This window comes from Larimichthys crocea, chromosome XXI (genome assembly GCF_000972845.2).
Source record: "Larimichthys crocea isolate SSNF chromosome XXI, L_crocea_2.0, whole genome shotgun sequence".
In the NCBI taxonomy this organism is placed as follows: Eukaryota; Metazoa; Chordata; class Actinopteri; family Sciaenidae; genus Larimichthys; species Larimichthys crocea.
Window position 1 is genome coordinate 5,602,784 of NC_040031.1, and position 17,045 is coordinate 5,619,828.

Below are 17,045 nucleotides of genomic sequence, written 5' to 3' on the forward strand. Positions count from 1 at the left end.
TGTTGTCACCACCTTTTAGTATGATTGGCAGAAACATCAGAGCTGCCTGCAAAATTCCGTTTTTACCTTCATTTGCTGAATCCTATTTGTGAGGCCATGACACTGTGCTGAACATGATATCTAGGCACTGATTAGTAAAGGACTTCTTGTCATATGTAGTGTAGAGACAAGGAGTGTTTTCAGAATTAAACAGAGAGCTGAGATGCATTCAAAACAAAGACAGCTCTAGCAGACATAACAGAGACGTCACATGGCTTCTCAAAGGTCAGAGTTACAGTTATGTCAGTGATGAGACATTTATGATGCCCCTTCTCCCCAGTGCACCTGCCCCGCGATGGTGTACTAATTTAGATCTCCTCAAATATTTATGAGCCTTTCTGCTGAAGCTGTCTCGGTTTCTTAGATTCCACAGAGGGCACACGACCATATCAGACATCTGCTCAGGTATTCTTCTGTTGGAGTAACTCTTCAATAATTTGTTTGAGAGTCACATCTGTGGAAGCCAGTAGGATATCAAAAGTTCATATGAAGATACTTAAAAGACTTCAAGCGAAGTGCTCTCACCAGTTTGTCAGTTTGAAAATAGGAGGACTGTTTGTGAAATAGCTGATGAGTCTCTCTCAGCAATATGCAGAGAGAAATGTGTTTTTGGGTGTGATGAAAAAGAGACAAGAAATTTCAACGTTGAGTGGATGTGGAGCTGAGACACATTACTAATCAATAATTTGTAGTCCCTCCCGGGTGATTGATCTCTACCCCTGGTAGAATTAATTCTTCTTTGAGGGAGATATCTTTTCCATCTCCTATAGCTAAACCACATCCTCTTTGGTTTCCAGTTCACACTCCTCATATCAGCTGTGTGATACAATCTGAGGACTCCATTCAGTGCTGTTTGACTTCACACACACTGCTGCAGCCTCCTGTAAAATGAAAATAAATCATACAATACATTTTAAACGGATGTGGTTACCTTTGACTTTTGAAATGATGAACAGGAGCTGTTTTACTGGAAATTCATTACTGACAGAAACTCTCTAATTTAAGCCTGTGTGATTGATGTTGCCAAGGTGCTTGCCTGACTGTCAATACCTCTACCTCCCTCTCTCCTCCATCTCTGCTTCCAGATGAAATTGCTGGGGATCTATTTCATTTCCTCGAAAGAGTTTCTGGAGAATGCATATGTGCTGGCCGTGTTGCTCTTCCTCGCCCTGCTCCTGCAGAGGACGTTTCTCCAGGCCTCCTACTACGTGGCCATTGAAACAGGCATCAACCTGCGGGGGGCCATACAGGTATGATGTTTTCAAGAAACAGTCAGTCTATTGAGGCTCTTCTGTTTGTCCACATGGATCTGAATGTGGTTGTCCTCTCCCCAGACAAAAATCTACAACAAGATCATGCGTCTGTGCACCTCTAACATGTCCATGGGCGAGTTAACTGTTGCCCAGATCTGCAACCTGGTCGCCATAGATACTAACCAGCTCATGTGGTTCTTCTTCCTCTGTCCTAACCTGTGGGCCATGCCAATACAGGTAGGAAACATTTGTTTCTCAGTTTAATAGTGAGGTATTAGGATGGATTTACAGTCAGAGGAAGGGATCAGTGGGTCCTACTGTGGATACCTTCTGTACACCGTTTTTGATTTATGGTTCAATGTCAGGTTTCCCACTGTTACCAGCACTGCAGAATTAAAGGGATGTATCGTAAATGATCAGGCTGTATAATTATACTCCCCGTAGTAACTTCTTTAATTTCAATCTATGATACAGAGCATCCAGATAACTCTACTAACATATTGCCTTTTGCCATTTTGCTGCCTTCCATTATACTTCTGGCAAGCTGATGTTTGTGTGCTGTGTTGTGCTGCATGCTGTCTTTATTGTGCATTGTGTATTTTCCCATCATAATTTAAGGCCAAGCTCATTACAATAATGTGGGAAACACAGGATTGTATCCAGAGATGTGAAGGCTGAAAAGGGAGCATCAGGTGTTACAGCCCCTGTGGGAAAGATTCACTGCAGATGTGTGCAGTCAATTGCAAGCCTTCATGCTTTATAATCCTTTTCTATAAGTGGATTGTGCAATTCACGACACAGAGTACTGTATAATCAGTATTGATATTCAAATATCATTAAGTTGTCAGGGGTTAATTAGAGCTGAAAACAAACAAATGAAAAAAAAAAATATTTCAGCAAAACCTGAGGCCACTTCTCAGGGAAATTAAGAATCCCAGGATACTTCCCTCATATACAGCTTTCACTTTGAAACTTCAGGTAATGCCTAACCCTATTTAAATCATATTTACTTGCAGTTTGTTTCTTCCCTCTTGTCTTTCAAATCAAACATTTTTAGATGAAGTTGAAAGTTTTGTTCTTGGAGTTGAATTTCTGAACATTTTTGACTCAAACGTAGCTTAACTGTGTCATGTCACATGCTACGCCATGAGAACAAATATTACTGGAACTATGGCTACAATATATCGGTATCAACAACAAAACTGACTTTGACTTTAGAAAACGCAGCACAGAGGTAGCTCACCTGGTAGAACATGGACACCTTGTTCAAAAGGCAGAGACTTCACTGCAGTGAGTCAAGGTTTTTGTGATGGTTTGATTCCAGCCTGTGGCCATTGTTGCTGCTGCATGTTATCCCTTCTCTCTCTCTCGCTCGCCACTTTTCTGTCTATCTACAGCTACCCAATCCAATAAAGGCATAAAAAACCCTAAAGACTAATAATACATAAATAAAAATATTGGTATCATATTAATATTACACATGCGACAATATTATCTAAATAATCCAGCAGCCTCAAAGCAGTACCGGTTCCCTTTCCATTCCTGCTTTGCAGTTATTGTTCTTTTTGTATGCTTTTTTTTACAGTTATGGTTACAGATTCTCCACCTCCATACACTTTTTGACTACAGATATACATTCAATAGATGCAAAACAAGGGCCAACTGCACATTATGGGTGTGTTTGCGCTGCTAATCATTAGCACAATATCTTTTGTGAATAGGACATTGAGACGGGGCAGATATGGTTGCAAGTGATGCACAAGGACTGCAATCCATGAGTGTTCTCTGGTATTGATATTATAAACAGGTTCTTTCTTAGTTTAATGTTTCTTGCATGATATCAAAACACAACATGTATAATATTTTTTGACAAATAATTGTGGGACAGGCTGCTTCTGTAATCACAATACAAACATACCAGTAAATTATATCAGCTTGTGCTCAGCTTGATTATAAATTTTACATTAAACTTTAAAGTTTATAAAATTACAGTCCTTTACACTATGTCTCACTAGACAAAACATTTGTCCATCTAAGACTTTGTTCTCATGATAAGCAAATGATTTCTAATTATATACAACAATCTTTGCTATAAAACAACCAAAGTCTTTTAGAATCCACCAATAAATGGTAAAAGTATTAAGAGTACGAGAATGTTATATTCATGAGTAACAAGACAGAAACAGACTTAAATCCTCCAGTAGCAGAATAAACGTGCTGGTGTTCCTCTGAGGTCCAAGCTGCATTAGTATTCTCCATCTGTACCCACCTGTCTGTTTGATTTTTACTGCATCTTGCCCTGATGGGTGGTGATACTGGGCTTTTGAAGTTCACCAGTGATCTCCTATGTTTAATCTGAAATCTTTACTCACTGTAGAACAAGCACAGGTGTCCCTCTAAGCCATGACACTGTGACAGTGAGCCAGCATGCACAACACCAGGAGCCTGGAGCTGGTTATAAATAGTAGTTTTTAACGTTACAAATTCCACTTGAGCTTTTCCTGCTAGGGCGAGCCGAAATGTCTACTGTGAAAAAAGGGTCTATTATTTATCAAAGGCTCAGTAGACCAGAGCTGTCAATGGGCTCCATGTTTTTCTATTTCTCCGATTTCCCAATCCTGTCATATTTGGTGTTCATTAAATTCAATTCAGTGCGGCAGTTTATCAAGCAATAAATGCATTACAGATGCATATTTACTTTTTTTTTTTTTAAGATTATTTTTTTGGCCTTTTATGCTTTTAATGATAGTACAGCTGAAGATAGACAGGAAGCAGGGGGCAGAGAGAAGGGGGAGTGGCACGCAGTAAATTAGCCGTCCGATGCGTGATTCGAACCGGGGCCAGCTGCAGCGAGGACTATAGCCTCCACACACGGGGCGGCCGCTTAACCCACTATGCTACCGACAGATGCATATTTATTAGTATTAACATAACCACCAAGTGGCAACCTCCGTGGTTGTGAAGTGAAGTGTAGAATTCAAAACTGCAGTTCCTGAAACAGCCACTTGAGGCTGGCTACAGAACAAGTCAGTCTCCATAAGCCCACATGTTAAAATGTCTAACTTCACAGTAGAAATAAACATGTTTACAACTTGGTACTAATAAGAAGGGTTTGGTCTCTATAGCTACTTTCACTGTTCAAATTATATTAAGGTTTAAAGTTATGCATAATTAACAGCATGGCTGCTTTAATTGACAGGTGGGTGCTGTTACAAATGGCTTGTTTGAGCACCCAGGCCTCATTCAACTCACCTCAGGTCCAACGATGATCCACATCTTTGCACATTTTTAGATTAGTCAGAGGGCGGCAAAGCCATTCCTTCTGAGCCTCATAATGACTCTTCACAAACCTGTGGAAAACATACAACATCTAATCCATATTTATACTGGCCATGATAGTCACCAATCACAGAAAATCTGTAAATATCTATCTATCAAGCATGTCTTTAGCCATGCTGTTGGGAGTTCACAACTTTGGTACAGACTGAAATATCTCAACAACTACATGAACTTTGGTTTAGATATTATTACAGATATTAGTGTTCCCCTCAGGATGAACTTTAATGACTCTGATGATCTCCTTTTTATACAGTGCCACAAGCAGGACAAAGTTTTCACATTATCCTCTTTCCATCAGCCTCAGCTGTAATGCATTTAGTACTATTTAGCAAATGTGAGCATGCTAACATTAGGATGTTAGCATTGTCATTGTGACCATGTTAGCAAATGTAGGCCAATTAAAGTGAGTGTTATTATATGTAGCACAAAGCCTTTTAGCAACACTTAAATAAGGCGTGATTCATGTGAAAAGCTGTGAAACTGTGTGGGGGTTGGTGGCTTCACGACTGAACATTGCAATTTCCATGCCAAGTGGCCGACCGTGGTTACATATGACTCACAGCAAGGAGGTAGCTCCAGTGAAAAGGTGTTACTTTTTATATAGTTATTACAAAGGAAATCACATCATTTCCCACTGTTCTTTTACCCATTAGCCGCCTCGTCCAGTGTGGTGCACATTATGCTGTGACAGCTGAAGGAGAGGCTGTGTGAGTGTGAAATGTCACATCCATCTCCATCTGCTTCTAAGTGCCCTGGGGATTTCTGAATGCGCAGTGTGTTCAGAGTGATACCAAAGGCGGTAGGTGGTTGGAAAAGAGCCAAGGACAGGTGGAAACATGAGTCATCTCTGTTGTAAACGGAGAGAGCAACCATTACTGTATGTGGACTCCACATACAGTAATGTGGAGGATGAATAAAGCTTCAGTTTTAAATATTTAACATGTATGCGGATGCCCTTATTATTACCCTGCATTAATATGGTTTTCATAAAATCTGTGGGGATTATGTGTAACTGAAGACTGAATCTTGTAACTATTGCAGTTCTCCTTTTTCCTGTCTACAAGGTAAAAATGTTGTCTGTCTTTCTCTGTATCGTCCTCCCTCAGATCATTGTGGGAGTGATCCTGCTCTACTACCTCTTGGGAATCAGTGCCTTGATTGGAGCGACTGTCATCGCCGTGTTGGCTCCTGTACAATATTTTGTGGCCACTAAGCTGTCCCAAACACAAAAGAGCACTCTGGTGAGTATTTTCATTGGCTCTCAATCAGTTTGTACTGTTGTGACTATTTTTTGTACAATGCTATTGATGACAATGTCAACGGACACTTTGATCCAGGCTAGAAAAATCTCCACAAAATCTGGTATTTATGGTTTCAGGAGGAAATCCTCCTGCTGACTTTGGTGACCCCCTCACCTTTCCTCTTGGGCCTCCATGAGGTTTCTATAAATTGCTATAGGATGCAATACTGTGCAGTGTGCTGCAGTCTTTCCATCAAGTACCATCATCAGTCCAATACTTTATTTTGCAATCAGCATTCCATCCTCGCAGAACCGATTCTAGCTTCAGACGTTTTGTTTTGTTATAATTATGTTCTCATTTTTAGAGAAACTGGTTTCAGAGACTCTAACAGTAGAGACCAGTTTTTACCAGAGTGGTGTCAAAGAGTTGAGTTGTTTCAAAGAGATCCTATAGGTCTTCACAAACAGAATGGGTCAATAATGGTTTGTCACATTATGTAATGAAGTGGATGTAATTATGCACATGCAGGCATACAAACCCATGCACTTATCTGCACACCACAAAATAACAGTCATTATCTCCTTGGGGAGAACCCTGTGATGAATTGGCAACCTGTCCAGGGGGTAACCCGCCTCTTGCCTTGCTGTGATTGGCTCCAGCCCCCCAACAACCCTGATACGGATAAATGGTTATAGAAGATGAATGAATGAATCTCCTCGGGGAATACAATCTTTGTTTCATCCACACAGAAGAAGCAAAATATTTTAGATACAGAAAACAAATGCTCATCTTGCCTGATGCTTTTCTGCTCCAAGTCAAATGTACTGATGATTTTAGACCTGAGAGAAACACTTTGCTTTAATGGCTTAGATGTTTGTGTTGGCAATTGAACAGAAGAAGTAGAGGTGATAAGTCTCGTATCGCCCTCTGACTGCACCTCTTACAGTTTATCTGTCCTTGATGTGTCACGACTGTGTAATCGAAGTCTCCTTTTTCCATTTTCCATTGGCAGGAATACTCTAGTGAACGTCTGAAGAAGACCAATGAGCTGCTGCGGGGCATCAAGCTGCTGAAGCTGTATGCCTGGGAACACATCTTCTGTGACAGTGTGGAGGAGACCAGGGGCAAAGAACTCACCAGCCTGAAGGCCTTCGCTCTTTATACATCCATATCCAGTAAGACACTTTGTGTGCACAAGCTGAACTCTGACATTTGGACATCATAAAATAAAAAGTACTCAAATAAACAAAATTAATCCCGACTTTATTGAACCTCACAATTCAACATAAGTATAAAAATAACTAAAGTAAAGTATAACAAACATTTTAAGCATAGCTAACACAGATTATCGTTTCCTATTTACAGTACTTAAGACACTACTCCACAATATGGTCACTCAATACTTATTTGTTTTCCCGCAGATTGTTCTTGTTATCGTCTTCCACACTCTAAGATGAACAGTGGCTGCAGCCTGCGTGGCTCCAGTCCTGTAATAGTCTGTATCCAATCTTAAGTCAATAATTGCAGATTTTTAGGAGAATGACCAATCATAGTTTCCTCCTGGACATTTTTATGAGAGTAATATAACAGAATGATAGAGAACAAGATTTATTCACCATTAATGCCTCAGAGAGACTGTCAGTGAAGTAACAACCCTGACATCTACACATTTTTCAAGATGAGGTTTTATGACACGAAAGAGTCATAGAGAAGAGTAGTTGATGCCGAGCAACAAGTGAACTAACTGAACTTATTGACCCAAACACAGGATGTTGTGATTAAACAGTATGCATTTACAGACTCCTACAGCACATCTTAACAACTCTTCATTGTGTTAGGAATCCAAAAGGATGTTGAATTTTCTCATGTCATGCACAGCCAAGCGATTATTATCATAATAATCATCCAATTGAAACTAAACAGCAGAATGTGTAAAGTTTTAAGAGAATATTTGTGAGTTGACGTGGATAAATTCCTGCTTATTTTTTGATAATGAAGAGTAGCAATAAACTAGAAAAATTTCCAAAGAAATTTTGAGTGTGCCTGACTCTGGCCCCACGTTTTGATACCTTTTTTGTGTATGTGCAACAAAAACTGCGAGAGGAGTAGCGTGCCAAAAAAAAGGCGTAAGTATAATAATAATAATAATAATAAGCGTGGTGAATGGTATATATTGTGCTCTTTCAGGCACACTCAAATAGTCCCAAAATGTTGTAGTTGTGCTCTTTCAGGCACACTCAAATAGTCCCAAAATGTTGTAGTTAATCTCTAATTTTCTGTATAAAGACGTGGAAAACACCTTCACATCCTCCTGTCTCTTTATTTCTGCTTTCAGTTTTCATGAATGCAGCTATTCCCATCGCAGCTGTATTGACGGTAAGTTTAATTTCAACCTCTAGCTTTAATTCACTTAAATATAAATGATTCACTACACTCTGCCTATAGTCGTATCTACAGTAGTTATAAATAGAGCCAATAACTATTGAGCACAGTGCAACCCATTGACTTTCCCCCTGTGTGAAGGACAGAGCAGAGACAGTCTAAGTGTAAGATGTCCAAATTTCAAGTGACACAGTGGAGAGCTCTTAGACAGCAGTACACTAAATCCTGTCTTTATTTATTTATAGAAGTCCTTCATGGTTGTAGACTCAAGCCCTGATATTTTTTTAAAAAGTCTGATAGATACCAAGAAAAGGGACGAAACATCAAACAAAACTGGTTTTACTTTGAACGGACTGTGAGTAACTTTCATCCAATAAATAGTGACCGGTTCACAGGTTCAATGATCTAAATCCATGCTGTTGAGACTAACCTCGGTCATTCTGTCCTCTCTCTCATCCTGCAGACGATTGTGGTTCATGTTCACATCTCTGATGACGCTGATCTGTCCCCAGCTGTGGCCTTTGCCTCTCTGTCTCTCTTCCACATCCTGGTCACCCCCCTCTTCCTGCTCTCCAGTGTGGTGCGCTCCACCGTCAAAGCTCTTGTTAGGTGAGAAACTAAAAAAATGTTTTTTACAGCCGAGTGCTACGTGAAAATAGTCATGCTGAAATGTCAAATGGAACAACAGAGACTGACAATGAGCAGCGCAGTGAAAAGCAACATAATTAGATGAAACTCTTGACCTTTATGCTGCATGGATCAGCTGCATTAGTGGATCAGCCTTTGTTCATATAACAAGGTGCTTAATTTCTCTGCTCCTTTAGTGCCCTTGTGTCTGTCACTACCTAGTTTATGTCAGTAATTAGCTTCACGATTAGTTTGGCAGTCAAGACATCTCTTGTGATTAGGCTGCGGCAGAGTGACAGATCTCTCGTTGCTAATGCTGTACAAATCAATAACTCCCCATCTAATCCTGCTTCTGGATCTTTATACTGATTTTCTTATTTAATTGAATGCTAAAGTTGATTTCTTATATTTTTACAGATCTATAGAGGGAAATAGGATACAAATGATCAACCAACCTTTTAGTTTACATGCTTTTATCTGCTGAAAGGTCTTGTGCAGCTCTACTGCAAACCATGCCATTTCAAAGTACCTGAAATGGTCATTTACACCTTCTAGATGTATAATTTTTACACTACAGTGATAATGAAATTAGTTAATTAATTTTCTTACTCAGTCTTCTAGGGATGTCTCATATAGTAGATGAAGCAGAAAATTTTTCCTTGAGACTGTAGAGGCAAAGACAGTTTAAATCCCATCATCCCTATATCGTAGCAATGATCACAGGGCTTTTAATGGGAGTTGTAGAAGCTGACTGCTACAGGATTGCCTTAAATTACTGCACAGGTTTCACATCATACATTCATACATTTTCCACATGGGCTTTGAGGAGGGCAGCTAATACTACTGTGTGCTGGTGTAAGCACCTTATTCCAACAAAGAGTGCTTCTTTGTTGCATGAGGAAGCTGCCTGTGATCCTTTGAGATGTCTATTTCTGGAACCTGACACACTTTTTCAGACACCAGAAAAAAAAAAGACTTAATACGTCAGTGCAGCACTCCAGTTTGTCTTCACACTTCAAGATGAAAATTAGGCTTGTGAACCTTTAAATGTCTTTAATTATAATTCATTTTTAGCATTGTCGTGTGGTGCTGCTGATTATAAGGACTGGTGAGTGCTCCTACATACTGGATTTATTGTGGCACGTTACCTTTACTTCTCTACTGTCTCCTGTATGTCTGAGTCACATGCATACAGTACACTGATGAGTAAATTGAAGGAAATTGGCCCCAGCTGAGAGGAAGTTTCAGATGAGTTATGTAGACTACAGATTTAGTAATTAGATGCAGAACGCATGTATCAGGAAAGCATTTGTTCTCATTTATGTAGTGCAACAGAAGGTAATTTAATTTAGAGATGTAGGGATATGTGAGCATGTGTGACAAGGAGAGAAAATGGAGATGAAGCTCATTCAGTATAGATGCTTTTATCTGTACATGAATGAAAGGGAGCTCAAGTGATCCATCAGTTTGTGAATTATAGATTACATTTTTATTTTTCATCATTAATAACTTCTCTGTTTCCTTCTCCTCTGTTAATTCTGCAGCGTTCAGAAGCTCAGCGAGTTTTTCTCAAGCGATGAGATTGGAGACGAACAGGAGCCCAGAGCATTGTTAACCTCTGGCTCCAGTAATCACAACCAAAATAGATACCAGGCTGTGGTGAGTACACATGCACACACTTCTTTTTTTGTGTTGGCAACAAGGTAGACAATGTTTGTTTCTTACTGTCTCCCCTGCTGGTGCATTCAGACTGTCTCACTTTCCTGTGAATGTTGTTTTCTTCCTCCACATTATCATCTTCCTGTCAATATCACCATTTACCTCTTTGTCCTTTGTGTCTGACGTTATACAACCCTCCTCTAGTCATCCTCTAAACCTTTCCCTTCGTCCTCCTCCTCCCGACACCTCCAGCCCCTGAAGGTGGTAAACAGGAAGCGCCCCCCGAGGGATGACTGGAACAACTACAGCTCACAGGGGGATCATGAGGGCGACAGAGCCCCCCAGATCATGGACCAAGACATTTGTATCAAGGTGAGAGACAATGTGTCTCCAGATGTCACCAGATGCCATCTGGCTGAGTCTGGGTTTTAAAAAAAACTAATATCAGTTTATAGGACAACTGAACACTGAGACAACGAACGTGATATATCACCTTAATGTTTTACCTCATATCACTCTGTCAGTCTTAACAATCACATATATTTCAGCTTCTAGCAACAAAATACAAATAGTTATCATTAATTAATTTATGCCAGTACTCTCACTGGTAATTAGGGATGTAACGATACATTGTGACACAATTAAAATCGGTACAAATGTGTGACGACTCGCATCGGTTGTCAGAAAAAATGAATCGCGATTCTTGGCGAATGCGAGAGAAGTAGGAAATGTTCTTTTTCGTCTTTTTTTTATTAGAAATAGGTTAAGTTGTGGCTGCAGCTTCCACTGCCGCGTCTGCCTTTCTGTGTCACACGCACACACACACACACACACATGCGGCAGTAGTGGTAATCGGCGTCAGGCCGACTGTACCGTAAATGTCCAATAACACAGACCCTCCAGGAATTCAGATGTTGCAATTTGCAACTTCAGTGAATCCCCGTGAATTCGGGGGTGTTGCAATTTTAACCAATCACCACAACTTCCGCGCAGTCTGCCCGGGGGATTAAACTCGGGTCAGGGACGGACGCACGGTGCGGGAGGATCCCCTCATGGGACCTCTCCTCGGCGCTGGCTGGCCCCCGCGGGGCGCATTTCCTCCAAGGTGGTGCGCCACGACCGGCTCTGCGTTTACAGCACCCGGACCTCGCCGTTTCCCGGGGCCGTGGACTCTCATTAAAGGGTTAATGAGCTACATCAATTTTTTTTTATTTTCAGTTAGCTCATACTTCAAGCTGAAAGGTAATGGTCAGATCAGCTGCTTGCTGGCAAAAGAACACAAACAGTTTGGAGAGTTTCTGTAAAGAGAGATTTTTCCTACAAATAAAAAGATAATTTTATTTGGTCATAATTGTCTGTAGCTCATTTTGATTTAAAAAAATTGTGAAAAAATCGTATCGTGAACAAAAAATCGTGACTCGAATCGAGTCGTGAGTTGAGTGTACGTACACCCCACAGCCTGGTACAAAAAAACTAATTTGGTCACTATACCTAATTTCCCCATTCATGACAACTGTACTAGTTCTTAAAACTCACCCATTCACATTATATTAAGCGTTGATTGACGGGGGGTGCCATCACAGGTGGCTTTTTTGAGCAACCAGGTTCCACATCAGCCCCACCCATGCTCCATGCCATTGCCCGTTTTTAGATTAGCCAGGAGGTCTCTAATCTGTTTTTTGCACCAGCGATAGCGGTTAAATGTGTAAATGGCGAGTAATACTTTAATTCAGAGGTTCTCAATCATTTTTTCCAGGGACCCCCTCATAATCCTCATGCAGATAAAAAAAATGTTTACTGCCAAGTGCAGTTCAGTCCCGAGCAAAGTAACAGATTACGTGGTGCGACAACAATCATTTAGTACAGGATTTTTAATGGTCCAAGCCTAATGTAAGTGAGCATCATTGGCTCAGATTTTTTTTTTTTTCTCCATTCATAGTTATGCACTTTTTAAACGACGCACCATAAGTTTATTAATTATTCCTAGCCTATGGCTCACAGACCCCAGTTTGAGAATCGTGGTTTAATTAAACAAGGGGTGTACTGTATGGGGAAAATCGATTAGAGCATGTTCCAAATGTCTGGTTGACCAATCAGATTGCTTCGTTGGATCTACTTGTATAATTGTAACTGTCATCCATTTTAGAAATGCGATAAAACACATTTCACTATGATGATTACATGTGACAGTTAGACAAGAACAAGAACAATAAACAACAAAACACGTTGAACGAACATAATGGATCACAGTCCATAGTAGCAACAGGTTCCAGTTGCTTAATGGGCCATTAAGGACACCATCATAACAACAACAAGCGTCATGGCAACAAGTATCATAGCAACAAGTATCATGGCAACAAGATCAAAGGGTCATAGCTGAAGGGGGCGGAGCCTAGAAGCCAAATTCTTATTTCCATTCCGGAATCAGTGAGACACTGCCAGATTTCAGTTGAGACACAAATTTCTGTCACAGTTGAATACGTTACCAATAATCCAAGAACACAGAATACAGAGAACAAACAACCAGCAGGAGAAAATGGTGGACAACATGGATTACAATTTCCGAGCTGAATACTTACCTGACCGCAACCTGGAAAAATGGACACAGATGAACTTTGATGATGAAACCTTGAGCCTCACCCATCAACCTAACAACAGGGTGATCATAAATATGAATAAGGAGTCACTAAAATACTATTTAGATGATCCAAGTTATCTGTATTCTGATTTTCAGATCAGCGAGTTAAAAAGTGGAATCCGTAACTTAAAATACCAACTTAACGAAACTAAGGCAATGGAAAAACTGTCTTTGAAGGAGATTGACGATCTAAAACAGCAACTAGAGGATCAGTCAGTGTTGCTGCAGAAAGCTCAGCACGAGCTTGAGCAGCAGACTTCTAATGAAAACAACCAGTTAAAGACAGAGAACAAGGTTCTTGAAAATGCTTTGGCATTTGAGAGAAATAGAGTTGCAGACCTGGAACAGAAGCTGACTGCCTTCAAACAGCAAATGGAGGAAGCAGAGAGAACTTTCAAACAATCTCACGCTTCCCATGAAGCTGAAACTCAGAAGATTACATCTGCCCTGAAAAAGGCAGAAGATCTCGTCCAAACTCAGCAACTCTGCCTCCTGGAAAAGACCTCAACTGTAGCAGAGACTCAGAGGTCGAAGTCTGTCCTTGTTGCGCAGCTTGAAGAGCAGACACGGATAAATTACAAGAACGTGGCTGCTCTGAAGAACGCTGAGCAGCAGCTGTCCGATTACAAGACACAATGGGAAAAGGACAAGACCTCCCTGAAGCAACAACTTCAGGAAACTTTGACGGAAAAAGACATGACTATGGCTTCACAGCAAGCCAAAATGGAGGAGCACAAGGCAGAGCTCCAGACTGCCCTAAAAAAGGCAGAGGATCTCCTTAAAATCGAGAGCCTCTGCCTTCGGGATAAAACAATCCTTCTCGAAGACACCCAGAAAGCAAACACTCTCCTTGTGGCTCAGCTTGAGGAGCAGAGACAGGCAAACGACACCCCGGGAAACGGCGAGGTCCGGGCGCTGTAAACGACAGAGCCGTCGCGGCGCACCACCTCGGAGAAATGCGCCCGCGGGGCCAGCCAGCGCCGGGGAGAGGTCCCATGAGGGGACGCTGTCAACATGTTTATTTCTGCTGTGAAGTTGACTAATTTTGTAGCCAGCCTCAAGTGGACGTTTGAGGAAGTGCAGTTTTTGGCTTTTCTGCGCTGGCTTCACTTCAACAGCCATCATAACACAGTTGCCAGTTGCGCCAGTATGAAGATAATGTAGTTCAAGTGTAGTTTTCAACCAACAGCAGCAGGTTAAGCAGTTAACCTGCAATGTGCCCTGAAAATGATGGAAAGAACACTGCTCTATCATGATCCGTCCAGGCCAAGGACATGATGTAGTTATGCCAATGGTAGCTATGGTATAATGCGTGTTATTGTTATTGTTACTGATATAATAATGCTACTAACAATAATATAAGCAGCAACAATAATAAATATACATCTTGTTGATCAAACACAGAAATAAACATGTTTACAAACGGGTCTCTATAGCTAATGTTCTTGCTCATGACAACTGTACTGAACTTTATATGACTCACCTGTTCACCTTTTCTCAGCATTTTGTCATTAGACTTTACAACACTTTTAGAGCATTGTTTGTTTAAAAAAGTGAGACTTGTAATTTAGATCTCTTTTTTTTTTTTGCATTCAGGAAAATATTCTAACTAGAAGCCTTAATTAATAATTAAAGCACATTGTAGAAATTGGTACTTTTGTCACAGTGAAATACCTCTGTCATAATTACTGTAATGGACGCTGTACATATGATTTGTTATGACTGTAAAAAGTAGCAAGTTGACACTTTGGTCTACAGCCAAACATCAATTAGTGCAACAGAGACATGCCAGTCATTAATCCATTCTAACACCAATACACTGTACACTGATCATGACTTAAGAGTAGACGGTTATATCTTATTAGTATCTGGGATCATTGGGAAGTCACTACAGTATACCACAATACAATATTACACAATATTGGAAAATAAAAGGAAAAATCCAATTTATCTTTTTTAGATTGTTTACCTTCTGATTTGTTTGTATAGAATATAGGGCACCATGATGAAACATGTTTTGTGTTTTTGCATTGGAAAAAATGTAACCCAAAGGGACATTATTAGAAATTGGTATTTTTGCTATTTAATTCATTTCAGATTGTATATCACTGTCATCAATGATAGTTTGTCCATCATATGACAAAAAGCATTAGTGATGTGTCTTTTTCTTTTTCACTCTTTAATTCAAATGTATTAATATTAATTATTCTTTTAAATTTTTATTAAGATGCGCGTGTGTGTGTGTGTGAATTGTATGGGTCGTTCGCAGTGTGTGTTTTCTACTATTTTATTTATCATCGTTTTTTTTCTCGTTTTTTTTCATTATTATTTTAATTTTATTTTCTTGTCTTTTAAATGTTATGTTTCTTCTGCTGCTGTTTTGTCTGAGTATCCTGTTTTGATAACAGTATAGGCTAAATGCTAAATGCTCCATCCAGGACCCTTCTTTTGCATTGCTGCTAATCAGCAGTTCACGTCATGATAATAAAGCTGAATCTAATTTGCATATCAGAAATAACTGCATTGCATATAACATGTACAGAATAGGGGAAATCTTTCACTCTTAGGTTTTTTTTATTTTTATTATTTCATTACATTTTATTCTTGGTATCATCTGTTTTTATGATTGACTGTAACACACACATCACATACTCTCTTCTCTCTTCAGATGCACTGTGGAGATATCTGAATCCCCCCTGCCAATCTACAGTTATCTCCACTTCAGTACCTTCACTTGACTTTTTTTTTGTATTTTTGTACATTACTCTATTTCTGTAACTTGTTTTTCTAAAAATAAACAAAATCAAAAACAAAGCTATTCAGTTTCTTCTGTGTTTGTACGAATGGCAGTGCTGCGATTCAAGGGGGGCACCACCTTATATCTTGTCTAGGCGCCAAATTGGTCAGGTCTGCTTCTAAGGTTTTTTCAGATGGGTTTGTTCATATATCATTCAGGCCTGATTTATAAATATTTCATCCATAAAAACATGGCGAACATAATTTTTTAAATAAAAGAGAACATTTTACTCTTATTTGTCGACAAAATCTATGACAACTTTGATTTTGTGTTTTACTTAAAAGTCCAAATCTAAATATTCTAATACGTCACATAAATGGAGTATATCAGTAAATGGATTTCATTGTGATATAAATCATATAAAATATATAGACAGAATGGATTTAAAAAAGATTTCCTCTTAATAATGTTTAGTGGTGTTTGGTGGATTGTCAGAGTGAGCATTAATTTGATGGTTGGACTCATAGATGTCTTTCAGTGTAGTAGGACATGTGTCACATATATAGCAAATACGCGTTTTAAAATAGATATGTTAAATACGTGCAATGACCATGATTCAACATGCATACATACAAAATATTTGATATTTTTTTTCTTTTAATTTTTTTTTTTTTTTGGCAAATTGTTATTTCAAAGTCTTTTGACAGTGGAGCCGGAGCACCCGAGAGAACCCACGCAGACACGGAGATGACATGGCCGCCTAAAGTTTTTTTTTTGTTTTGCCAACACATTTCGTGTGGCTCAAAGACTTTTTATTGAATCGTGGGAGCCGGAGCACCGAGAGACCCACGCAGACACGAGATGGACATGTGCCTAGTTTAGTTTTTTTGTTTTGACCCAGACTCGCATCACAACAGGTCCCCAGACCAACCTCTCTAAGAAGATGAGGAAAAACTCCGCCTGGAAGAAACCTCGAGGAGCAATTCAAAGAGAGACGGCTGGGTGTACACAAGAATGTTGATTGATGTTAATTGTGTACATCTCTGTTGTGTGGTGTCGAATTTGGAAAGATCCTTCGCCACCACTTCTTATTCTGCTTCCTCTCAATATACGCCGTAAGTTCTCAATGT

The 17,045-nt window shown here is 39.8% G+C and overlaps 1 protein-coding gene across 2 annotated transcripts in view; it reads left to right on the plus strand.

Moving 5' to 3' along the window:
• The window catches only part of abcc8 (ATP-binding cassette, sub-family C (CFTR/MRP), member 8), a 61,604-nt gene that overhangs the window by 16,318 nt on the left and 28,241 nt on the right, over window positions 1–17,045 (plus strand). The window contains exons 8-15 of one of the 2 annotated variants that reach the window (XM_027272883.1): window positions 1,125–1,289; window positions 1,374–1,529; window positions 5,738–5,872; window positions 6,885–7,047; window positions 8,208–8,248; window positions 8,718–8,863; window positions 10,426–10,540; window positions 10,745–10,912. In XM_027272883.1, the coding sequence (XP_027128684.1) occupies window positions 1,125–1,289; window positions 1,374–1,529; window positions 5,738–5,872; window positions 6,885–7,047; window positions 8,208–8,248; window positions 8,718–8,863; window positions 10,426–10,540; window positions 10,745–10,912 (1,089 nt within the window). The remainder of the gene's footprint in view (window positions 1–1,124; window positions 1,290–1,373; window positions 1,530–5,737; window positions 5,873–6,884; window positions 7,048–8,207; window positions 8,249–8,717; window positions 8,864–10,425; window positions 10,541–10,744; window positions 10,913–17,045) is intronic. The other variant, XM_027272884.1, reaches the window with a different exon arrangement.